Source organism: Podarcis liolepis, assembly GCF_965112155.1.
Source record: "Podarcis liolepis genome assembly, chromosome: 3".
Lineage (NCBI taxonomy): Eukaryota > Metazoa > Chordata > Lepidosauria > Squamata > Lacertidae > Podarcis > Podarcis liolepis.
In genome coordinates this window covers 36,547,613-36,574,156 of record NC_139557.1, presented here as the reverse complement: position 1 = coordinate 36,574,156, position 26,544 = coordinate 36,547,613, and the positions used below count along the sequence as shown (strand labels likewise).

The 26,544-nt window shown below is 41.4% G+C and overlaps 1 protein-coding gene across 7 annotated transcripts in view; it reads left to right on the top strand.

Annotated features, from left to right (window-relative positions):
• EYS (eyes shut homolog) overlaps nucleotides 1-26,544 on the top strand; it is a 471,327-nt gene that overhangs the window by 286,392 nt on the left and 158,391 nt on the right. For all 7 annotated transcript variants that reach the window (XM_083495822.1, XM_083495824.1, XM_083495825.1 and 4 more), the window contains one exon: nucleotides 3,754-3,866. In XM_083495822.1, the coding sequence (XP_083351948.1) occupies nucleotides 3,754-3,866 (113 nt within the window). The remainder of the gene's footprint in view (nucleotides 1-3,753; nucleotides 3,867-26,544) is intronic.

Genomic DNA, 26,544 nt, shown 5'->3' with positions numbered 1-26,544 from the left:
CACTTAACACAGGCACCTTCTCAAAATTGTATCACAAGACACTTGGTTACACTTTCACATGCTTTATCTACCCTAATTATGTGAATAAGGCTGTGATAAATGTGCACAAATCAGCTTTACATGATCTTGAGCATTGCCCTAAAGTGCAGTTTTAAAAGGGAGGATTTATTCCACACTTCCAAAGCCTTTAGCATGAATGTTCTCACAGCATGACATTAATAAGTCAGTCGTTCACATACACAGCCTTGGGAACTTTTCAGATATGTTGCTGTGTGTGAAATACCAACTTGTGACTGTATCAAGGTGTGTACACACTTCGTTTGTGCTGTCTGGTAAGAGCTGCACATCATTATTTGCTTTGTATGTAGACTGCCATTGGTTATTCATTCCTTGGCCCATGATTAAAATATTGCAGGGTGCTTCAGACAGGGCTATGTCTTGATGACTGGAGACAGGAAAAGATGTCCCACACAAGTATCAGGCTTGCAGCAAGAGAGAAGTGTTCATAGATTAATCACTACCCTCTTGAAACATATGCACCCAATCCTATGCATGCATGCCTGCTCAAAAGTGAGATCCATTTAATAAGGGATCCATTTTCCTTTTTATTTCTGGTGAAAAAAGATGCTGAGTGCATTTTTTTGTCTTAGTGCCAGCAATATATACTTGAGTAGCATGCTCAAGCATGCTTTTCCTTGCACCACCACCAGATAAGATGGTTTTCTAAATCAATGAAGAAACAAAGCTAGAGCGCTTCGCTTCACTTTCTTTTAAAGATAAGATAAAAATCTTAAGATGTGGCTCTTAGGAACCGGCTGTTGAGAAGTTAGAATATGGTGCAAGGGTGCTGATAGTGGCCCCTGCCATTTTATGCACTCCAAAGTTAGAGCAGAGTCAGTACTGTGAATATGGGGGGGAATTACATGGTCTTTTATATTTGGCTGGGTTAAAAGAAGTTGTGCTACTGGTATGGATACCAGTTAAGAGAGGGTTTCCTGTCACCTCGAAGGCAATGTATTCTGGTGGCATTCATTCATACGTTCATGTGCCAGCTGACAAAACTTTAAACAAAACTTTAAATAACTTGAGAATGAAAACATAGTGATAATGACTAATCATATGTATTGTATGTGTATGCATTTTGGAATGAAATGTGACTCATCTGGCCACCTTTTTATGGGTGTGAGAGAGAGAGCATCTTGGATGATAAATTATTAACACTGATTCTGAAAACTTTCAATGGAATAAGTACAGTGGTGCCTCGCAAGACGAAAATAATTCGTTCCGCGAGTCTTTTCGTCTTGCGATGTTTTTCGTCTAGCGAAGCACGGTCCGTCGCAACTGCACCTCTTCAAGCGGCTTTTTAAAAAAAGCCCAAGACGTTTTCATCTTGCGAAGCAAGCCCATAGGGAAATTCGTCTAGCGAAGCAACACAAAACCGAAAAACCCTTTCGTCTAGCGAGTTTTCCGTCTTGCGAGGCATTCGTCTTGCGGGGCACCACTGTACTTCTGTATGTCCATGTACACCACTAACAACCTTCCATAAAAGCACTGATGAAGCCCTTAGCTCAGTTGGTTAGAGTGTGGTGCTAATAACACCAAGGTTACAGGTTCAATTCCCACATGGGACAGCTGCATATTCCTGCATTGCAAGGGGATGGATTAGACGATCCTCATTGTCCCTTCCAGTTCTACAATTCTCTGTTTCTGTGGGCTGTATAACACTCCTATGGCGCTTCTGTAGCTATCTTTCCCCCAGGAGGTCAAAAAGCATCCACTCTATTCCCCCCCTCCCTCATATTAGCTGGCCTTATTCATAAACATCTTCTGAAATATGTGTTTGTTCTGCAGTTCATTTAGCCTAGCACTCACCATGTGGGTGGGTGTTGTTTGACAGGGATGCTTGTGAGACAGTGGTGCTCAGGGCAAGAAGGCAAGGCTCATAATTATTTTATTTTTATCTGAGAGGAAGAACATTATGTCTGAAATAGACTGATCACAAATCCAGAGGAAGTGACCAGGGACTCAGTTGGCGGATTTCTGTCTTCTGGCAGTCATGATATAACATAAAATATTCACTAAAAATACAATTTTCAAGAGAATGCAGATTACTTTTCCTCCCCCTCCTCCCCTTTTTATATTCCCAAACTGCATTGTTAATTTGCACGTCAGTGTGCAATATAGATTTCAGGTTGCTATGGTGATGGTTTTGCCCACACTAACTTGACATTAGCAATGCTGAAAAGAGCTCCGATGAAGACAGCAGCTGATATAAAGGCTGTAATGATGCAGCTTTTGACCTTTGACTGTTTTATCAGCAGCTATTGTTTTCCTTCTTAGGCTAACAAAAACAAGGATTTGATTTTAAATATTAGCACTTGTGCGATGTCGAAACAAGGACGGTCAAAAAAATTCAGAAAGCCACACAGAAGGTTAAGGCAGAACTTCTCGAAGAAACCCAGTTATATCACAGGGAGTGATAAATCATTTGGCAGCTTTATTTGCGTCAGGAATCAATGAATAATTTCTCACAAGGTCCGTGTCAACATTACACCTCTGATCGGATTACAATATAAGGTGAAGCCTGTCTCTCTGTGTTAAAATTTAAGAATAATTTTTGACCCTGGTCCAGAGTCTGTCACTCACATTGGTAGGTTGCATAGATGCTGTTATGCACAAATATCTCTACCAAAAAGACAGTGCCTGTGCTTTGCTGGTGCTGATCACCTTCCAGGGATAGTGGTGTTCCTATAAGCTGATATCACCAACCATCCTGGGATCAGTTTACTAAAGGGATTGCCTTACCCATTCCTTGCCTGCTCATTCACTTCAATCTGCAGAGCATGCCACATATTTTTTCTTCTACATTTGTGAAGAGTGTGGCAGCACCTGCACTCTACATCTCCCTGCCTATTGACATTAAGCAGGCACCTTCACTATTTTGTTTTATTTCATTTATTTTCTGTTTCAGTACGCCGATCCAGACATAGGATTTGTTTAAAATATTATTGGTTTTAATTATGGTTTGATGCACATTTGCTTTTGACTGGTCTGCATATTTTAATCATGTTTTATGCATAATTGGACTGCTTGGAGATCTTTTATTGAGCAATAGTTTATAAATTTACTAAAGGGGGGGTCTGATGCATTGTGTGTGGTTCAGGAATATTTTGAGTGCTGAGTGGTGTTCCTACCAGCCCCACATCTCCATCAGAATATTCACTTGCAAACCTAGACCATACTAAGAAGGGAAAACTATGCATTGAGCACCATTTTTATTGCATAAGTGGCCCTTGCTTATATTGGGACCAGTTATTCTACTTCTCAAAAGATTGAAGTCTGGGAACGTTGCGGAATACTGACACTATATGGTTGTTAACGTTGCTAAATAAACCATACAGAAGTCTCAGGTCGAAACGGGTTCATGATTACCAACAGACCAACTCTGTGTTTGTGAGGAGAAGACAAAAGAAACAGAACTGGTTAAGATGGTCCCTAATAATCTTGATTCTGCATTTGTACAGAGAAAACATGTTCAACACTGATTTGTCATATTAGAAACCATCTTTCCTTGGGTCATTAACATGATTGTAAGTAAATAAATAGCTGTATAATCTGATTCCAGTTCAGGTTATATCATGAATCAGGCCAAACTCCACACCGCAGGGAAGTGTGTGGTTTCAGAAATGAGTCTGCCTTGCATTCCAACACTGAGAGATGCCCAACTCTTGATTTTTCCACTTTCTTTTTTAGATGACTGAACCCACCTACAATTTTACCGGCTGTATAGAAGTTACAGAAATCAATAACTTGGGACCCTTCACCTTTGCTAATGCTGTGAACAAAAACAATATTGACAGTTGCAGGTAAATCACATTCTGTATCTTTTCCAATCAAGAGCAACTGATTCTCTAAGACTGTTGTAGCTTGAGATACAGTTTCTCATTTTCAGACTGGTCTAAAATACATGTAGTGGGGGGGGGAGTATGTGTGCATTTCTCTTGATATACCTTTTCTCCTCTTCTATATGTGGGAGCAAAGGGTGGTAGTGGGGTGCAGAATAGTCCAATTAAGCCTGACAGCTTACATATTCTGGGGTTAGTGAACAACAGAATGCAAGATAAAAATCAAGGTGGGGGAAAGAGTACATAATGGGTTTCTCCTCACTGTATTAGAATTTCCATCAATGTGTGTGAAAGGCAGGAAAACTGGGGTTGTATGTAAACAAGGCCACCAAACATTAAAAAATAATACTGGGGGCAGAGAGTATTTTTGTTGCTAGCTATTTAGTAGGGTATTCATTTGGAAGTGGAGCAGTACGGAAGATCCTTTCATGAAAGCTTCCTTCTAACACAGCTTTGTGGATGAAAATTAGCTGGACCATGTTTGCTATCCAAACCTATTTATTATCTCTCATGCAAAAGGTAAACTTGTAACACCCAGTGTGTAATTCATGATGTCATATCGCTTCACTTGTTTCCTTCAAATTATTCAGCCAAGCCCATTTTGCAACTCATTCTCTTTTGTAATTTTGATGCTGTTTTTTAAGATTTCATAACTTGTTTTTGAGAATTTCATTGTGTGTTTTGGTTTACATAATTTTTACTACAGACCTATGATAAATGTGTGTCAGGAAAGGAGATTGCTTGCATAATTAGGGCTTAATGTATCAGGATTTGTCATTACAAAAGAAGTTTTTTGAAATGATTATTTCAAAAATAATATGGTCCAGGCCATCGCGATCCCACGAACACTCGTGGACTTTCACTCAGTTTGCACTCACTTCAATGGGGGCATGAAATACTGGATTACATGGTATTTTGTAAGCAATTATGAAAATAAAAAAGCAAACTTTGCTCACTCCTTAAGTGTGGCTCTTCACAAGCAACAGCATAGGCCTTGGAGTTTTTATTATGAAATTGCAATCCCAATACCAGTAGATTGTACATTGGCACCAGGCTCACCCACAATCCCATTGCAGGACAGCCCAGTGATGGGGCAGGGCAGGGTGGCTGTGAAGGTGAGGAATGAACCAGGTTAGCAGTGGTAGTATATGCAGATGCATGTGTGGTTACACACACCATCATTCCAGTCAAAATAAAATAAAAACATCATTCCAGTGTTTTTCCCACCCTTGCCAGCCCACCTAACCTGCTGCAGTTGCTGTTACCTGCTCAGTCTGAAAGGGATAGAACCTGTAACGGGCTTCCAACACTCTGCCAGAAGTGGACTGCCACTCTGAAAATAAATTAGTGGGTCTACACAGACATTGAGCAAGCTTTGGTATCTGAATTTGACAAAGCTGGGCAGCATCAAAGATCTAAAGTAGCAACGTCAACGTGTCTATAATAAGATGAAACACATGAAAGGCATTCAAAGTCTGACATGCTTTCAAACTGTTCATAGTTTGTTTGAACATTGTCAAGTATGATATGTGAACTGGTTGCAATTCTCACCCAGTCCACTTGTCACATATCTTAGGCCTGAACAACTTCTGTACTACCAAAGCTAAGTGTTGCTCACCAGCCATGCATCTGTGGCCTGGTGGAGGTTTTGACATTCTCCTGGTTTTCAGTTCTGGAAATGTACATATGGGCCTTTACTTCTTGTAAAGTTTGGTGTCTAACAGTAAACAAAAATAAATAGAACATAATGTAGAGGTAAAGGTAAAGGTACGCCTGCCCGTACGGGCCAGTCATGACCGACTCTGGGGTTGTGTGCTCATCTCACTCTAGAGGCCGGGAGCCAGCGCTGTCCGCAGACACTTCCGGGTCACGTGGCCAGCGTGACGAGGCTGCTCTGGCGAGCCAGCACCAGCGCAGTACACGGAAACGCTGTTTACCTTCCCGCTATAAAGCGGTACCTATTTATCTACTTGCACTTAGGGGTGCTTTCGAACTGCTAGGTGGGCAGGAGCTGGGACCGAACAACGGGAGCTCACCCCGCCGTGGGGATTCGAACCGCTGACCATACGATCGGCAAGTCCTAGGCACTGAGGTTTTACCCACAGCGCCACCCGCGTCCCAATGTAGAAGTAACACTCGCTAAATTTCTCTCCCAGTACAATGCCATGCAATTGTCAAGTAACTTTTATGTGCTTATGACATGAAGGCAAAATTTAATGTCATTATCTTTGCAGTCATTTTATTATTCATAATATGTATGTGTGTGTGTGGTATAGATACATTGTGTTCTCTGAACCTTGTCTTACAATGCAGTCTTCTTCTTGTATTGCATTGCGATACATTTCTATTGCATGGTCATTATTTTATTTTTAAGAAAGACATTTCATCAAGTACTGTCATATTGCCTCGAATGTACTAGGTGGCAACCCCCCCCCCCCCCGCCAAGCTCAACTCTGTTGAGACCTTGGATAGTTTAATGGAAATTCTAAAACTGTTTCAGAAGTGTCAGCAATTTATTTATTTAAAGAAAAAGAAAAATACCAAGAGGAATGTTGCTCAGCATTCAGCAGGCGAGGCCTTTTATACTCCTCAATTCTAATATCCTCTCCTTTTATGGTGCCAACTTTATCACCAGTGAAATTGGGTCTGCCTGATTCAACATTAACTGTCTTTTGTGGGTTTAAACCTATGCAAGCAAGCATCTTGTATTATGGTGTTAATTCTTGGTTGAGATGGAATGGAAGCTGGATGTGGTTGTTGGCTTTTGCAGTCGTGTATGACTTTTAGCCTGCAATAGATAGATAAACAAAAAATTAAAATGACATTTTCAGATTTAATGGAATAGAGACATGTAATTTACATTCTGGAAGCCTCTGGAAGTCTATAATAGTTAGTTTGTTCTTTCAAAAAAAGAAGAAGTGTGGTTCTGTTTTTGTAGTAGTGTTTCTGTGTGTGTTTTTTTACTACTGTATTAGCATTAAATAATTTAACTAGTGAAGATTTTCTCAACACTTTGTGTGGCATTCAACTAAGCTGTACTCAAAAATTGACCTACTGAAATGGGCCCAACTAAATCATATTTGTGCTTGGGAGCTGATTCAAATGCCCAGGGTGGCTATAGAGTAGTTTTTCATGTGACTAGCACCACTTCAGTATGGACATGAGGGGTTGCTCATAAGAATCTTTCCACATCCTCACATAGCAAGGAGAAGACTTCCCCATGTATGGACATTTGAGGCTACTTTCAAACAACTGCTCCCTAATGGGCATTCTGGCGGGGTACAATCACTTGAATAACCGTTTCACACATCTGCTTAAACATTGCCTACAGATGACTAGGTATGTAAACTCTTTTTTTAATAGAAGATTTTAAAGAAATAGAGAATAATAAAATGAATAAACAACTACACCGTCCCCATAAGCATGCAAAGGGATGAATACATTATTGTAATACAGCATCCCATTGAATTTTACCCTGGCAGGGAAGTTGGCAAGAAGATGTCCCTCCAAAAAGACAAATTGTGATTGGGGTGAGCATCTTTCCACTCCTCCCTCAGTGGCACAGTAGATAAATGGATGCCACATTTTGATAAATTTATTTGTCGGGAGTTACCCCATAGGCTTCTTGCATTCTTGGACAGGTTTATCATCAAAGCACCAACAGCCAAACCCTAGTGTACCTTTAAACAAAAAACAAAAGAAAACAGAGGAGTTGTCCACCCACTTCCAGTTTTGTGCCACTTCTCATCTGGCCACAACCAAGCAAGTTAGTCATCTTTTCCATCCATTTCCGTAGGAGTCATGTGTAACTAACTTAGCTCCGTGTCAACTCTTATTTTGAGAGCTGTCCAGGATGATGGCACATCCATAGGACTCCCCAGGAAGACATGAAAACAAAGAATATTTCATTTACAGTTTCTAACAAACACTTGGGTTTTTGCAGCTGACAAATTCTTATATCCTGCCAAACAATTCAGATGTTGTGGCCAAGGTAGGCCCACAGAGAGGTCAGTCCCTCCACACTGACAGCCTAGGCATCTGTCCACGCTAGAGATACTCAAGCTCCTCTTTGCTGCTTTGCACACTACAAAAGAAGCATTGATTCTCTTGTGCCTCTACTCTGTTGCCGCTGCTTGTAACATGTGAATTGAGAGAACTGAAGCTTTACTTCATTTGTTCTTTCTTTCTTTACTTGTGATCAATGGCCTATATAGAACAAAAGCTTTCTACAGCGGTATTTCAGAATGCAATACCAAATCTGTGTTAGCTCATAAAAACATTTTAGTATGTGGGGAGGGAATAGTGTGCAATGGTTTTTGTTTTTTTTATTTTAAAAATGAGTTCTTTTTTAAAAAAAACATTCCACACTATTCCTACAAAACTTTGTGCAAACTTATCCCACAATCACACCAACCTTATCTTCTGCCTGTGATTCCTCTAACAAGTTTCCCCAACACTGTGATGAGCTCCAGCTATCTAATCATTCTTTTAATGTGAATGAAAGCAAGTCCACTTTCACGAAACCCCCTTTTTAAGGCACAGGTTTGTGAGTATATTTTAAACTTATGAATATTTAAGCAGTTTGGAATTTACTCAAAGATGTTCTGCCATTTCTATAACTAGATCTGTTTGGATTTCAAAATACCAAAAGGAAAGCTAAGGCGTGTGCAGAATTTAGTGAGCTTTTGAAAACAAACTCGATATGGGAGTTCATTAACCTTTTGAGAACTGTTTGCTTTCCTTCTTTAAAACAGTTCTGCTCAAGAGACAGCACATGCTATAACTAAATTTCAGGGGAAATGCCTGCAGCTATAAGGGCAGCCAGACCTTGCTGAGATAAAGGAAGACAATTTCTTCTTCTCCCAACCACAGCCTCACCCTGGAGGTGATAAGGGAGGCTTTCCTGCATCGCTCCCCTTGGGACCCAAAACTGTGAGAGGATGAGGCAAGTTGGCCTCAAAGGCGGTCTGTATACTGACCCTGGGCCTTGTAACCCTGAGCTACAAGCTTTGGGAGCCACACATCACCCTCAAAAGTGCCTAAGGGGGTCACCAAGCTGACCTGTTTCCCTTCCTACACCTACCTGCCCAAGTAACCATTTAAACCAGTCTATTTAACAGACTACCATCCCGCCCACATAGTGCAGAAGACCAGTGTGCAAAAAGACCAGCGTGCCAAGCCAAATAGCTTGCCGGCCAGAAATTCCTACTTTGCCCAGAGGCAACCACCATAGCCACACTATGAAAGAGGGTGGCTAGGTCATTATTGACAAATACGATACTTCTGTTTCCTTTAAGATGAAAAGCCCCGGTTCTTGGCACATAGTTCCACATATGCACAGCAACCCTATGTACAAATATCTGTGGTTTTTGTGCCTCATAAAGTAAAAAATTAATGTTCCCACTTGTGGACAAGAGTTCAGCACAAAACAACATGTTCTGACGGATCTAAGAGAGTGAGGAAGAGCAGTAAGATATTGCAATATTAAGCTAAATTGTACAAAATTAAACTAGCTGTACAAATTGGGAAGAGGTGAAATAGTGTGGTTTGTTCTTCTGAATGATGCTGACACTTTCAAAGTGGGGCACAAGTACAATAACCAGTTTGGCCTTTCAGATGATGTACAATTCAGCCAGATCTGCACTTTTTAATGGAAACCTATGTGAAATTATCCACTCTTCAGACCTGGGGCTAGTCTCCCAACAATTGGGAAGCTAATTATGTTGTTGGTGTATTTGTGATTTCCTGCATCTTAAAATAAGAGGACAATGCAGTTATACTGGGATGCAAAATCACATCCACAACATGACTGCAAAATAATAATTTGTGAATTGGTTACCCTTGTGAATATTGCATATATCTCTGCATACTGTGTTCTCTGGCGGAGGAAGAGGAGTGCAGGGGAAGCGCACCACCCCTGGCAGCGCGATCCTGGTGGGGTGCCATCGCGGCTGCCCCCCGCCCGTGCTGGGTGCCGGCCCTTGCTGGTGGCGTGCCACACCCCCAGGACACACACCAGCCCTGCCCCCACCTGCTCTCCGCCCCCCAGTGCCGGAGCATGAAGCTCCGCCACTGACTGTATTGGGTTTTCTTTTAACTGCTGTGTCCTTTCTTGCCAGTTGATGAAGCTCCGTAATGTGTTCCTATGCTTAGAATGCTTATTATCTTCGTTGTAATTTGATATCCTATTGCCAGTCTTCTCCTAGGTTTTTCTTTTTAGCACCAAACATTGGTCAGATGACCATTTATTTCCATACAACAAATTAGACACCCTCTTCAACCTATCAACATCATTACTAAATAATTGATTCCCATCACAAGCTAATGCTAGACAGATACATTGAAATTTACAGTTGTACCTGCTTCATCTGTTTATTGAAATGCATACCAGCAAGCATCGGTGCCGTTTGTACCACATACCAAATTATTTCCCCTCATTTGCATTTTTTGAGGGGCTTCAGTGGGTGGCAATCCTCTCATAATTATCCTAGTCTTTCAGCAATGAGACCATCTGAGGGAGTAATGGAAATGTTGACATTTTCAAGGTACAGCTAGAAATACTTCTGTTAAGGGTGGTATATGCTAGGTCAATGAATAGTTCTAAAGGAGGGCCACTTAGAGGATGATTTGGAGACATGCCCCCTGCTTCTGCAAATATGAGTTCAGATTTGTACACAGCTTGATCAAGCAATTTCTAAATCTTCTAAATAAATAAATAAATCACATCGCCACAGCTACCACTCCTTCTACACAACTCACTTGCCTGGCTCTCAGCTGTCCACTAAGAGGCTAGCTGTTACACCCTGGTTATAACTGGAATGAATTTGATCCTAGTGGGGTGACCAGTTGCTGATCACAGCACAGCTCATCCAGCCTTAACTCAGGGATTTAAATTAAATAACTTCTTAAAATGTTTGTCTGCAAATTAGGTGGTGCTATGTTGCAGAGGCTACATGCCATTACATATACAGGAAAGTTTTCTGTGCAAGAAAAATAAAATATATGCAACAGCCCTTGAGCATCCTTCTTTGAACATTTTGCTAAGCTCTGTTCTATTCCTGTGATTGTCCCTTGTTCACTTTCTAATGCCTGAGATTTTTTTTCCAGTTGTATCCTCTGTGTTTGACTTGCCCTCTTTGATTTTCCTCATCTTTTTTATTACATTTGTTTTCAGTGTGCTCTTTTCTGCGTAGCTCCTTTTCTCCTGTGCAATTTCCTTTCTGCCTTTGTGCACATCCCCCTCCTCCTGCCCCTTATTATCCTTTTCTCTTTGGTGTTCCTGTTGAAATGATGCATTGCAATGATAATGTTAGAAAAGGTGGCAGGCATAATCCTACCTTGTATTTTTAAATGCTCAGAACCATTGTAAACGATTTAAGTCTACGCTGCTGTCTTTTGTGAAGGGAATTGGTGACTTGGTTTCGATACTAAGCAAATCCTTTTGAAATATAGACACACACACATATACATACATATATGTAGGCACATGCAGACCTTGTCTGAGGCCTGGGGTGGGAGACTTTTCCATGAGGCATGCCATTGCAACAGCACCACCTAATCTGATCTAATGCTACATGCTAGTATGCAGTAATACTATCAAAGCCTTAAAGTGCATGAGGGCAGGCTTGGACGTTTTGCCCATGACCTTTCCTGGTAGGCTGGGAAGCACGGGGCGTGGTTGGCATGACAGCACTAAGTCTAGCAGGCCCCTGGCAGGGCCCTACAGCCAGCTTAGCCCTCTGAGACCCATAGCACGTGTACCCGGCTGTCCCCCCCTTCCCCACATGGGCATGTATATGTGAATATATGACTTTATGCGCTTACAAATACAATTTCCAGCTCATTTATGAGCAGCTTTCCTTGGTCAGCATGCCACGAGCAAAGGCCCGTCTCCCTCTCTTGCTTGTTTTTTGGAACCATAGGATTATTATTTGTAGCAGCTACATGGTTTCGTACTTTAAGCAGTGCAGGCCAAAAAGATTGCATAATTCCTATTTTGGTCTCCTTAATTATTCTTGACTCACTGTTAGCATGTCGTTGGCTGTGCAAGAGTTCACAATTTCTGTGGGAATAAATGAACCAGACAGGCTTTGTGCTGGAGGCTTTAGAAGTGCAGTCACTTACATAGGATTCCGCTAAAATGTCAGATTCTGAAGTCTTTAAAATATACGTTTATGCATGCAGCTTTCACCAGTTTAATGATGTCAGTTCAGGTTTTCCCCACCATAGAGTTGGTAAAGTATGAAAACCAGATGTACATTGATTCAAGGGGACGGGAAGAGAGGAGTGAACTCTTGTTTTTTAAAGAATCCTTTTTAAAAATGGGATGTCCCCACACTATTTCTGCTCCTGAATCATTTTGCATCCAGTAATGGTTTTATCTGAGCCAAGGTCCAGCTCAGCTCAGCTCCAGGATCTGGTGGATCAGCTTCAGTCCGCAAGATTATTCAAGGCTGGTCAGTGGCGTAGCGTGGGGGGTGCAGGGGGGCCGGGCGCAACATCTGGGGGTTAGGGGGCGCAAATCCACGGGTTAGGAGGCGCAAATTACTTGCCTTGCCCCGGGTGCTGACAACCCATGCTACGCCACTGAGGCTGGTGACATGATCACAATCTGTAGGATGCATCAAGGGACCATTTCATTAAGGACTAAGTTAGGACCCTTTTTGAAATTACCTCCACAACACTGGAACTATCAAAGTATGAATCCCACACCAGCTGCCCTGGTCAAAGTTGCATGGAAGTACTTTCAAAATCGTTCAAAGGAACTGGAGAAATGCCGGATTGGGAAGGAGCCAGTGTCAAAGGGCTAATACCCAATGGGGGCTCTGAATATTCACAGTTTACTTCTACATCCATTTAGGAGTCAGGGGTTAAAGTTGCGTCCTGGCTTCCCTTAATCTCTAGCATTTAGGAATGAATGAGTATTTCACTCATTAGGTGTGCTGCAAATGATATGGACCAAATTATAATACAGTCGTACTTTGGTTGTCAAATGCCTTGGTACTCGTACGTTTTGGCTCCCGAACGATCGAAACCCAGAAGCTAGTGTTCTGGTTTTCAAACTTTTTTTGGAAGCCAAATGTCCGATGCAGCTTCTGCTATTTTTTCCCATGTGCCTGCGTAATTGGAAGCCATGCCTTGGTTTCCAAATGTTTCGGAAATCAAACGGACTTGGTGAGATGAAAATATTTGGCCCAAATTAGCACATTCTGATAGCAGTGACTAAGGCATGAAATTGGCTTCTAAATGTGATGGAAAGTTATCCTTCCTCTCCCTCCTCTCTGCCTGATGCAAATCATGCTAATAGTTTTCATAGGCACAACTCATGCCCTAATCATACTCTAGAGCAACGTTTCGCAGCCTTGGTTCCCCAGATGTTTTTGGACTACAATTCCCATCATCCCTGATCACTGGTCCTGCAAGCTAAGGATGATGGGAGCTGTAGACCAAAAACAGCTGTAGACCTAAGGTTGGGAAACACTGCTCTAGAGTACACGCTTTGGATAAATGACTAGCTTTTGGTGATAAATCTGGCTGCCATAATGGGGCATATTCCACAAAGAAACTCACATATTGCATGCAGTTGGGTTTAAGGGATAAGTGTAAAGTGGCAAAAATACCTGTGGCCACAATCCTGTACACACTTGCAGCATGGGATGGTCTAATCCAGGCATGGCCAAACATGGCCTTACAGATGTTTGGGGACTACAATTTCCATCATCCCTGATCACTGGTCCTGTTAGCTAGGGGTGATGGGAGTTGTATTCTCAAAACCTCTGGAGGGCCAAGTTTGGCCATGCCTGGTCTAATCTGTCTGTTTCATTTTTTCTCTGTTTCTCATTTTTCCAGTGTTAAGTTTTGCTTTCCCTATGTCTGCACTGATTTGTGTTGGGTTTTTTCCTTAAAAGGAGGGGGGGCTCTAAAAAAGGGGACTCTGTGGGCACCAGGAAAAGCCTGAATGTGCATGTACATAATTTCATTGTGTGAGAGGGAACCAGTTCCCCTTTAAGAGCTTGTTAGGGGTCATCAAGAAAATCAATGGGTTGGCTTGAGTATCTGAGATGGTCTTCAAGTCATGTAGAAATCTGAACAGTTGAGATTGCAATTAAACTTCATCAGTGAAGAACATTCTGGAATCAAGCTATAAGCTTTTTTCCAGGAACCATTAAATCGGCAGAATGAATGGAGTAAGTGATTTTCTTTCTTTCTTTCTTTCTTTCTTTCTTTCTTTCTTTCTTTCTTTCTTTCTTTCTTTCTTTCATCGACTATTGTGAGTAGGATAGAGAAGGATGTCTCTCCTTTTAGCCTTTGTAAAGCATGGAATTGTTGTTCTAGTGTTATGCAATTATGACCATGATATCAGCACAAGCGTTTCTGCTTGCCAGATGAACCTTTCTCCAAGCTCCTTCCTTCATGTCCTTTTTAGGGGCTCTCCCAACCCCCCGGAGCTAATTGGGTGGGCCTAAAGAAATTATAACATGGGGAGTGGCTCTAGAAACCTACATACCACCCTTCTTCCCAAAGGAGCCTGGAATAGGAAACTTATCCATTGTTTAAAAAATCACAATTAAAACTTCTAAAAGCATTTTGAAACTTCTAGTACTAGTTGTACACCTAAGGATGGGTATGCATGTGTTTTGCACTAAAGGTGTTTTCCTTATTTTTGAGCTGACTCTGGCATTGCCATGAATGAACATTGCACAAACTGTGGATGACAGAATACACATAAGCTGAAGGATGTTCTGGTCTATTGGCTCACTTCTAGGTGGAAATGCATATATGTGGGGGAGATCAGTCAAATATTTGTCTTGGAGAAATAAAACATGTTTTGGAATACCAGATTTTTGTTTTGCTTTGCTTTACGTGTGTGTGTTTTTAAGCAGAAGTCCGAAGAAAGGGCTGACCAGCACAGGATTGTTTACAATATTTAAAGTGGATGCTATGTTCCTTGTAAATAAGAAAAGAAATGTATTGTTCCATATTAGTATGGAATATATTTTTTGTGTTGCCACTTACGGTAGCTATTTGCAATTGTAAAAGAACACTCAAGAGAATTACTCAGATGTGTAGATGAACCTTTTTTCTCATTATTACAGGATTCAGCTAGCAAAATATTAGCAGGAAAGAACCAGCGAAGTCAAATACACAAGTTACATCCTCCCTACCCCCACCTCAAAGTAATTGTTAAAAAAAAATGGTGGTAGATGTTTTCCTTCCTCCTTTTTTCTCATTATTACAGGATTCAGCTAGCAAAATATTAGCAGGAAAGAACCAGCGAAGTCAAATACACAAATTACATCCTCCCTACCCCCACCTCAAAGTAATTGTTAAAAAAAATGGTGGTAAATGTTTTCCTTCCTCGGTGTATCTGATTCCGCTGAGATTTGAAGGCTACAATCTGATGCCTTACCAATTACAAAAACATGTAAATAAAGGGAAATTGTTTTGTTATGCATTCATAAATAATTAAGAACTTCACAGCAGGCTTCCACCATCTCCATGTTATCTGCTGGGAATGTCTCGTAATGGAGATATAGTTGCCATTGTTACCGTAGCAGATTGCATTGCTATAAAGCAGAGCACATTAAAGAAAATGGCTAAGAATGCTAAACATACTGAAAGGAGAAATTTGTCTTCTGGGCGTTTTACTGTATGGTTTTCCCCATTGGTGTGAAATGTTCATAATTTCACACACACAAAGAACACAAGTGCAAGACTTGCTGCAACCTCAAATGTTGATCGAGAAGTCTGAGAATTCATTTTGTATTTTCTGCTTCTGTGTCTTAAATCTCATTGTTTATAGAGCTTTAACAAAATATTTACAACACTGTATTGTGTTTAATTGTCAGGGGTAATCATTATACCTCTTTATGATCCCCTCTGGTTATCTCAATTTGGGAATGACACTTTATGGCAAGATTTTTAATATAAGGAATTTTTTTGATTGAACCAAGTATGACACCAAAATCATCTCACTCGGAAAAAAATTAACATTAATGTTCACAGCTGATCTCCCAGAAACTTCAAACTACTGCTCATATAATCTTTCTCACTAATCAACCTAGTTGACATACATTAGTGAGATTATGTCTCTTTTTGGTACTTGTGTAATTCTGTTCGGTATTATTTTTCCAGTGGGAGTTGGGGTGGTGGTGGTAGAGATGACGAAAACAGACAAGAGCCGGGGTAGCCAGTACGGTGCCTTCCAGATGTTCTAGACTCCAACTTCCATCAGCCTCACCCATCATAGCCAATGGTCAGGGATGATGGGAGTTGTAGTCCACCACATCCAGCGGACACTAGATTTCCTACCACTGGGTTAGGGCATCAGTGCAAAACCTTTCCTGAGGATGGATGTTCTGCACATCAATTCACAAACTATCTAGAAATCCTCTGAAGCAAGGACTCCCATACAAATCTCCCATGAAAGGTATTTGCCTAAATGAAATAATTGCTCAACACTAGAAGGCTAAGATTTTTAATGCTTTCTGATTTGTGTATCAGAGGACCATCCATGTTCTTCTCTTGATCTAGAATGCCCTGAGACTTTTAAAGCTCTCTCTGACTTTCCTAGGATGGATTCATCAGCCCATTTAAAATACAACTACGCATCCCAAATGCAGGCAGCGTAGTTGCATGATATTACACATGATGCTGCGCTTATTTCCCAGTGGTCTGCATGGGCAGGAATCATAAGGTTATTCCCACTGTATCATCATTGCAAACAGATACCTTTTGCCACAGCTCCCTTCCAAGCAGAAGTACAGGAGCAACACATACACTGGAGCCTTGTACAACCGCCACAGATCATTTGCTTTCTGATGCAGCAAATACAATGAATCATAGGCCATGAGTGGGTTTCACAGTTTGCCGATGATGATGGATTTGAGGAAAGTTGTACCTTAAAAGAAAATCCTTGTACTTGGCAAAGGAATTGCAAATGATGAACTGATATAGAGGTCCTTATACTTGTCATGTTAATTGCATCAGGTGTGTGTTGTTTTTTAAAGCATTTGGTTTAACTAGGGCTGGAAATTGAAAATCACTTACCTGGGAGTAAGTCCCGTTGAACTAAATGGGATTTACTTTTGAGTAGACAGGTATACGATTGCACCATTCATAATTCTGCTCTATAGCTACACATGTCCCATATTAAAGGTAAAGGGACCCCTGACCATTAGGTCCAGTTGCGGCTGACTCTGGGGTTGTGGCGCTCATCTCACTTTATTGGCCGAGGGAGCTTCCGGGTCATGTGGCCAGCATGACTAAGCCGCTTCTGGCAAAACCAGAGCAGCACATGGAAACGCTGTTTACCTTCCCGCCGGAGCGGTACCTATTTATCTACTTGCACTTTGATGTGCTTTCGAACTGCTAGGTTGGCAGGAGCAGGGACCAAGCAATGGGAGCTCACCCTGTCATGGGGATTCAAACCGCCGACCTTCTGATCGGCAAGTCCTAGGCTCTGTGGTTTAACCCAAAGCGCCACCCGCATCCCAGTATGTCCCATATTATTATCGGTTTAATCATAACTTAACTCATCTGTTACTAGAGCAGCTTGGGGACCACTTTCACATGGCTGGATCACACTCTAGAAATGTGGGATGCTCTCTTATCCTGAATCAGACCCACTGGTCCCTCTATAGCTCAGTATTGTCTACCCTGACTGGCAGCAGCTCTTGGGGGGGGTTAAGACAAGTCATCTCTACCAGCCCTGTCTGGAGATTGACTCTGGGACATTCTACATGCAAGGCAGATGCTCTACCCCTGAGCTGTTGTCACAGAATCACAGAATCACAGAATTTGTCCTTCCCCACCCTGCTTGAACAACGGAGGTAAAGATCAAATGACACAGTCCTTTCTAATAGCAACAGTGCAAACCCCGCAGAGGGTTGATTCCAAGGGAAAAGGAAACATATAAAGTACCTGATCCACATAGATCCCCTTTTAAAGACTTTACTGGAACATCTTGAGCTCCAGCTGTACAGCAATGACTCCTGTAACATTCCAGGGATTGGAAATTTGTGGTCCTTTCGATGTTGATGAGCTACAACCCCCATCATTATTGGCCACTGGCCATGTTGGCTGGGATGGATGGGAGCCCAATAGTCTCTGGAGGGTCATAGGTTCCCCATCCATAGTATATGTGATGAAGATCAGAGCAGGTAGATTTGTGTGGCACGTTGCTTTCCAAGATGTCTATCGCATAGCCTGCAGAAATTTCCCTATTTCTCTCTGGGACAAGTGATTTTCACAAAGGAAATACAACTGGCAACAGGAAGATTTAATCAAATTGTAATTCGAATCAGGAGACGAAAGCCAGTATAAGGCTTTCCATTTTGTTCTATAAAAATCGGTGTAAAGTGTGGTGCCTATTGAAGAGCTTGAGTGGCTGTGCTATTCTGGTAGCTAACAGGGTACATTGCTCAGGTTGGCTGGCTTGGGCATGGAGCTTCTTCATGCAACATACAGAAAATGGCTTTCACATTGCCATATTCAGACATGCTTTGGAGGCCTTGATTTAGTTCCTGAAGCAGTCCTAGGCGAGATCATTTGGGGATATATTTAACAAAGTCATCTATGATAGGGGAGAGTGGTTGTTTGGTGGAACTGAGTAATGCATTATTCTAAAGACAGAGTGACCTTTAGGGGACCTTGATTGCAAAAAAAAAAAAGTTAAGAAAACAGGTCTACCCTCTCACACTTGCATAATGCAGCAAGCAAACAAGCACATTTTGTAATAACAATGGAATTGTATTCTGAAAAGATTGGAGGAGAACATTGGATATAAATATTTTGCCTTAATTTCTCAAACTTTAAATTGATTTTTAAATAGTTTATGTGCTTTCCCCTACTGTATCTGTAACCCACAGAACTTCAAGTCAAATTATGCCTTAAGTATGACACAACTGCAATTTAGATACACAGTGTACCAGTGCCCCCTGCAGCTTGGATATGTTAATTATTTGTGAAGAGCAAATGCTCTTGTTTGGGGTTTTTTTTTAAAAATCTGCCAATCAAGAAGCATATGATGATGTAAATGCATTTGGATCTGCATGTCTAGCTATAAACCAAATGATTTGAAAGTATTGGACTTTTGGTTGTTACCTCATTATTTAAAATGTGAAAGAGCAGATATAAGGTGGACAGTGACTTTTCTTTTTCTTTTTTTTTCAAAAAAAAGAAGACATTTCTTATAGGGTGATTTATTGGGGCATGAGGTTTTTGCAAACAGTTAGCCACTTCATCTGCAGTGAACTAAGACTATATATGAAGAAGAGACGGTAATTCAGTAACAGATCTACATGCCTCGCTTACAGAACATCCTTGGTGTCCCTAGTTAATAGAGATAGCAGTGCAAGGAGCAAACAACTGCAGAGTATATAAGGGGTGGGACAACTTTAGGTTTGCAGATCTGCTTTATCTTTTACTATAACCTGAGATCTTCCTGCTGCAAAATAGTGGCTCAGGATGATGGCATAAATAAACTAAGAATTAAGGACAGGGTGTCTCTGAGCACACACTCAAACTAGGACAGAAATCACCTTCCAACCTCCTTTCTACACACACACACACACACACACACACACACACACACCAAAAACCCCAGCAACCTAATTTAGGATACAGGGAGCCTTTTAGTTATTGATGTTGGCAGAGTGTGGCCATAGAAAGCAGGGATGGAGAAATCTGTGAACTGCCAGGTGCCATTGGACTACAGCTCCCATCATCCCTAACTGTTGGCTATGCCAGCTGTAGCTCATGGGAACCGGAGTCCAGCAACACCTGAAATCCCTGATAGAGAGAGAGTCGCCAAAGCAGAAAATGCATTTTCCTCTCATGAAATATATCAGCATGCACCACCAGGTACTAGAACGTATGGTGCTTTTGCAGAAAAGGTTTCCTTTAACAATACAAAATGGGAACAAATCTTCACAATACCAGAAAAATATATGAAACTTTAAATTACATCTTCATTCAGTCTCAGAGTATTGAGAATTTTAAGCAATCTCAGAATGGGGACATGAACTTGGATGACTCAGAGACATTTTTAAAAAGTATTGTGTGCCCATCCTTTTCAAGACTTCAGCAGTATGTGATGTCCCAAACAATCTGAGTCAGTGACTACACATTGTATTTCTATCCCTAATTTGTCCCAGAGGGAAGAAAAGCAATCTATAGTACCATTATGAAGAATTGCCAAAAGGATATAAGATCCTTGTAAGAATGGGATGCAAAATGATATCATATAATAACTGTCCATGTACCTTCAACTTCTAAAACTGCCTTGCTTTTATTAATAAGAGATGACAAGCAGTGACTCAGGCAAATACAGCTCACCTTGGGTAGTATATGGAATGAGGAGAGAGGTCAGCTAACGTTAAATGCAGCACCAATTGATCACTTGGCAGGTGGCCTGAAAAAAGGAACTATCTGAAGCGGGTTGTTAGAATTAAGCAATTTAAAATAATTGTCTCTGTAAATAGATCTGTTCAATTTCTGTGCATTATTAACACTGGAGTTATTTCATTATAATTTATTCTGCAGTTGCAAGTTAAATTTGCCTTTCTGAATCTGATTTTAAATATGGGAAATTGTTGAATCAGAGTGGTTCAGAAAGTTGTGTTGAGAGAAGGTGCTACTAACAATAAAACATGCATTTTATTTGCAGAAGAGAAAGACCTGGATGGAACAGTTCAAAGCTGTCCCAGATTTTGAAATTAAGTGTTACCCAACTAATTCAGGAAAGGCAAATATAGATTGCTATCTACTCAGCTATGAATTGGCCAGTGGACTAATCAAATTGGAGTTACAGTGGTGCCCCGCAAGACGAATGCCTCGCAAGACGGAAAACCCGCTAGACGAAAGGGTTTTCCGTTTTTGAGCTGCTTCGCAAGACGATTTTCCCTATGGGCTTGCTTTGCAAGACGAAAACGTCTTGCGAGTGTTCCGATTTTTTTTCGCTTTCCCCCCACTTTTTCTAAGCCGCTAATAGCCTTTTAGCCGCTAATCCGCTAATCCTTTAATAGCCGCTAAGCCTTTAATAGCTGCTAAGCCTTTAATAGCCGCTAAACCGCTAATAGCGCTAATCCGCTAATAGGGTTGCTTTGCAAGACAAAAAAAACCGCTAGACGAAGAGACTCGCGGAACGGATTAATTTCGTCTTGCGAGGCACCACTGTATTGCAGTTGTTATGTACTGAACTTCTCACCCTGGGCCAGCAGGGGGATACTGTAGATAGTTATGCAAATAAGGGATCGAAAGTGACGTTCAGTGATTGAATAGTTTTAGAAAATTGTTACAGTTACATTGTACTGGAGCTCTATATAAGCAGGCTGACTGAACCCTTCAGTTCAGTTCTGTCCTGGCCTGTGAATAAACAAGAGCTGTTTGAAGAATTGCTGTGTCGTCTGATATGTTCACCCACAACTTAACAGCAGCAATCTGTAAAAGGGGTGAAAGAACTACAGTATATGACTTATCCATGTCTGTCACTCTAAATAGATCTATATTTAGTTAAAGAGATGGTGGAAATGGAAACACTGCCCTCTGGTACAGAAATGTTTCCTGTGCATTTATAATTATTTATTTAAAACATGTGGAGTGGAGTGTTATGTGAGGGGAGACTGTGTTAAGGGAAATGCTCAGAGGCACATTTATCAGTTCCTGTTTCTTCTTCTGTATGTTCTGGGGATGAGAGCTGGCACTGAAAACAGAAGTATTGGCTCAGTTTCGTTGAGTTCTGGCACACATTCTGTTCTAATAGTTAATGACTTAGTCTGAAATCTTCCTTGCCCAAATGCAGAACATCTCCAGCAACAAGTGTGATTTTCTCCACCTCCTCACTATCTAGGAGTGCATAACTAACAGTCCTTCTTACATGCAATGTATTTGAAAGCATAATGTATAAAATGTATAAAATACCTGTTGTTGATATTATTCGAGCAGTAAATGAGTTGGTCAGTCCTTTTTGCTTAATGTACCAAAAATCAGCACTCGTCACCAGGGCATCCTAGACTGTGTGGAATTCTTTGTGAGGCCTGACTAAGTAGTTTTATTGAGTAGGGCTGTGCAAACGTTTTATCTGAATATTGGGGCAAGGCAGGTGTATTCAGACCAAGGTGGGGCCCCTCCAAGGCGAAGCTCACACACCAAAGTACAGTGGTACCTCGAGTTACAAACGCCTCAGGTTACAAATGCTTCAGGTTACAAACTCCACTAACCTGGAAGAGTTACCTTGAGTTGAGAACTTTGCCCCAGGATGAGAACGGAAATTGTGTGCCGGTGGCGCAGCGGCAGCAAGAGGCCCCATTAGCGAAAGCACGCCTCTAGTTAAGAACAGTTTCAGGTTAAGAACGGACCTCCAGAATGAATTAAGTTCGTAACTAGAGGTACCACTGTAATCCAAAGTGATTCAGGTCATGCAGGATTTTTGGAGATATTTAAAAAATGGTAATCTAAGTCATACAGTCAGTAGCCAAATGGTGGAGGGGGTTGAAATGTAAATATATAAAGGGAATGTCAGGGTGGGGAGAGGTGGAATCGGGGAGCTGGCATTCATTCACTGAGAGGTCTTGTCTTCCAAGCCATCACTGGAAACTTCCCCAACATTCTCCAGGCACAGGGCTTGTGGGGTGAGATGTTGATTCTATAAAACCAAGTGGACAAGGTGATTTGAGAGGAAGGTGGGCAGCTTTCTGCAGTTATGCCTGAAGAAAGCAGACTATCAAGACCCATTCCAGTCTGCTTCCAGACCTGGATTTGTCAGCAAAACAGACTTGGGCACCCTGACTGATGACCTTTATTGGGAGAGAGGCAGGTGGAGTACAGCCCTGTTGGTTCTCCTTGACCTCTCAGCAGCTTTTAAACTATGGACAATTATAACTGTCTGGAGTGACTCAAGGAAGTGGGTTTTGGCATTACAGTATTACTGTGGTTCCATTTCTACCTGCAAGAGTCAATACCAGAAAGTAGTACTAGAAGACTGTTGCCCAGCCCCAGCTTTTGAGTTGTGGTGTCCCAGAAAGGTCTATTCCAGGGTTACCCAATTTTGGACTACAACTCCCATCATCTCTAGCTAGCAGGGCCAGTGGTCATGGATGATGGGAACTGTAGTCCAAAAATAGCTGGACACCAAAGTTTGGGAAACCCTGGTCTATTCTATCTTCTGTGCTGTATAAACCATTGGGAGATGTCATCCAGAGATTTGGAGCACAGTGCCATCAGTATTCTGTTGACACACAGCTCTGACTCTCCATTCCATTGCAATCAGGAGAGGCTGTGAATTTGTTGTACCAGTGTCTGGAAGCAGTGGTGGGCTGGGTGGGGGGCTATAGGCAACTGCCTCCCCATTCAGTTAAAGCTGCCACATACTAAGTTTTCATATAGCTACTTTGTGGCTCCTGATTGTACCCCAAAATTCAATGTTGCCATTGGAGACAACATTCCAGTCAGCATGACTAGCCAGAACAATCTGAGCAAACACCCACGCTTTCTCTAGATAGCACCAGGCAACCAAAAAAATAATGAATTGTTCTGTTCCCTACTGATCACTGTATTTAGCAAACACATTAAAAGGTCCTTTAGATATGTGGGCTGAAAAACAATGTATTGGCTCAGAATCTCCAGATGGGAATAAGCCAATGGAATACAGTCCTACCTCGGGTTGTGAACCCTGCGGGTTGTGCGTTTTCGGGTTACGGACCATGCCGAACCCGGAAGTACCGGAACGGGTTACTTCCAGGTTTTGGTGCATGCACAGAAGCGCTAAATCACACTTTGCACAGAAGTGCCAAATCGCATCACGTGCGTGCGCAGACACAGTGCTGTGGGTTGCGAATGCTGTGGGTTGCGAACGTGCCTCCCGCACAGATCACATTCGCAACCCGAGGTATGACTGTAGTAAAAAAAGATGATTTGTCTATATAATCACACCACAATGCATCTGGAACCTTTGTTATTCAGCTTTCACCTTTGCTGAAGAGGCCCCTCTTCATCCTAACCTTTGACATTTGAGATATATATTTTAAGGACCCACTCTAGTTGTGATTGAAATTTGTTTTAAACTATTTTAATGTTGCATTTTGCATTATTATGCCTTACCCTCATGGCGAAGGGGTCTCATCAATGAAAAACTTTTCATTGCAGAGTTGTGTCCCACCTTGCCTTTCCAATTTTCTTCTCTTTTTCCAGTTAAAAATACCATTTCCCATTAAATAAAAACCCATCAAAGTCTTCCACAATCTTCATCCCTGTTGCTTTCTTCGAAGGGAAGCATGCAATTTCATTTTACTTTTCCAGTGGTTACGGTGTTGTATTTCTCTTTCCAGTCTGCCAAATCACTTTCAACACAAAAGGATGGCCACCTGGTATTCATTGGGAGTGTTCAGGTGATGTCTGCCCCAAGTCTCATCCTTTCTCACTCCCTATGGTGGTTTCTTGTTGGCTGAGGTTCCCCCTATCACTGGAGGAGTGGCATGTAACTGAGGAGAAGTATGAGTACTGTTTGGAGCAAATGGGTTGTTAAAAGAACTGCTCGAGTGAAAAAGTATTTGGAACAGCTCTTGCCCTATTCCAGACAGGACAAAGAGAATTACAAATCGAGCTATACTTGCCCTATGGGGGCCACACTTATATGGCTCATTAGCTGAATGAAGGATTCTGACAATTATTACTCTCTGCGGATAGGCAGAGTTATCAGGCACAAATGGCTGTAAAAGAAGGCTTTTCCTCACCATAAGCTTTAATTAAAATTGCACAGAAACTTCCACTATGGAACTGAAGTTACAAATGTGAAATGTCAGCCCAACCAGAAGTCAATGGGGCTTATTCCCCGATAAGCATGCATAAGGACTGCAACCTAAGGCAGATTTTTAAAAAAATGCATATGCTTATAAAAATGCATAATGATGCTTAACCATTCATGATGACTGCTTCAAAACCCACATAAATGTGACTGCTCATCAGTTCCTGTATTAAATGCAAAACATAAACAGGCGGGTCTGCCTGTTTGATTTTTCAGAACTGTATCAAGTTCTTTGCACTAGTAGATACTTATTACATTGACACAAGTGAAGTATGGTGAGTGGTATAGATGCAGTTTTTGTGGACACGACCAAGATTCCAAAAGTACTGTCTTGTTGCTGTTCTCACCCAATTGCAGCAGGCATGGGAATATCAAATTTTCACAACTCGGCTTCAATTCTCCTTGCTGGCTTGACTCCAAGAAATCTTAAACTGTACAAAGACAAGTACAAATCCTCCAGGCTAAGCATAATTTCCCCCTGGGCAGAGGTGGCCTTGGAATGCCAGCTCCATTTTGTGGAATCTTAGACACTATGCAGAATTAGATCAGAGGGGCAATGCATGATGTTTCCCCATCTAAAAACAAATTCACAGTATCTAAACTACCCTATCGAGGAGAAGACTCTCTCGCTGTTGGGACTTTTCCACATGCAGGGGAAGTTTGTCCATTTTTTAAATATCAAAGAGTATTATGAATGCACCTGTATGCTGAAGAGGTACCATCCAATAATTCTGCTTGCTCTCTTGACTACTATAGTGGATCCAACCTCTCACCTCCAATTAATAATACAGTAGACTCACCCCGCTAACTTCCCCCTATTAAATATAGTGCACACACCTCACTGTACCCCAATTACACAGAGTTTTACAATTCACCAGAGGTTGTCTTGTGGAGGACTTGTGAGAGTGAAAACTTAGATTTAAAGTCTCAGGCAGGAGTGGAACAAACAAGAAAAGTTTATTTTCAAGAAAAGAAGTTGGGGAAACAAAGTTGGGTTAGGAATTGCGTACTTTCAGTTAGAAGCTAAGTTATTTATTTTAACTAATTATATGTCTCCAGCTTAAATGCAGTGTTATAGTCACAGCTTCTTTTAACCTCGCTTTACTCAAAATCAGTTGTTATACTTCTGTTTCTGTTACTTACTTATGGCAGGTAGTTCAGTTAAATATCTCTTAACCTGAACCTTATCTCTCAACTCAGTTCCAGCCCTAGCTCTTAGCCTGAACCCTGTCTAACATCTTGAATCAAGCCCTATCTCTTAACCTGAACCTTAGCCCTATCTAACTCTCTCCCTCAGAATCTGCTCCTTTTATTCTCCCTTTCCCAAAGTGCTACTCCTCCCTGCTCTGTGACTAGCTGACTTTGTAGCCAATCAGTGAGAGGCTGAAGCACTCTGCTGGAATTTTGGGGGGTCCGCATTGCCAGACTAAAGTCTGGCTCAGCAGTCAGTCACAACTATGTTGTTCTGCTTAACATTAAGAATGGTTGTCAGTTTCCCTAGAATGGAGATGCAGAATGTGGAGAAATCTTTTTATTTAGGTAAAATTTTGATTTTAAAACATATAAATGCCTTTATCTACAACATAGTTTGGAAAGTGGTTTGTCCATCTGTTCTCTAGCCATTCAAACACATCTAGATATATTGATGCCAGACTGGGCACAATGGTTCCCAAGATGGAGGCACCAGTTTTCCTCTCTGTTTGGATACCACTGGATGCCATTTTGCATCAAGATGGTGGATCAGAATGTTCCAGACTATGCATTCTTAAAGTAACTATTTTAAATAAAATATTAAATTTTGGTTTTACTTTATATTTATATCTCTGCGTTTTATTC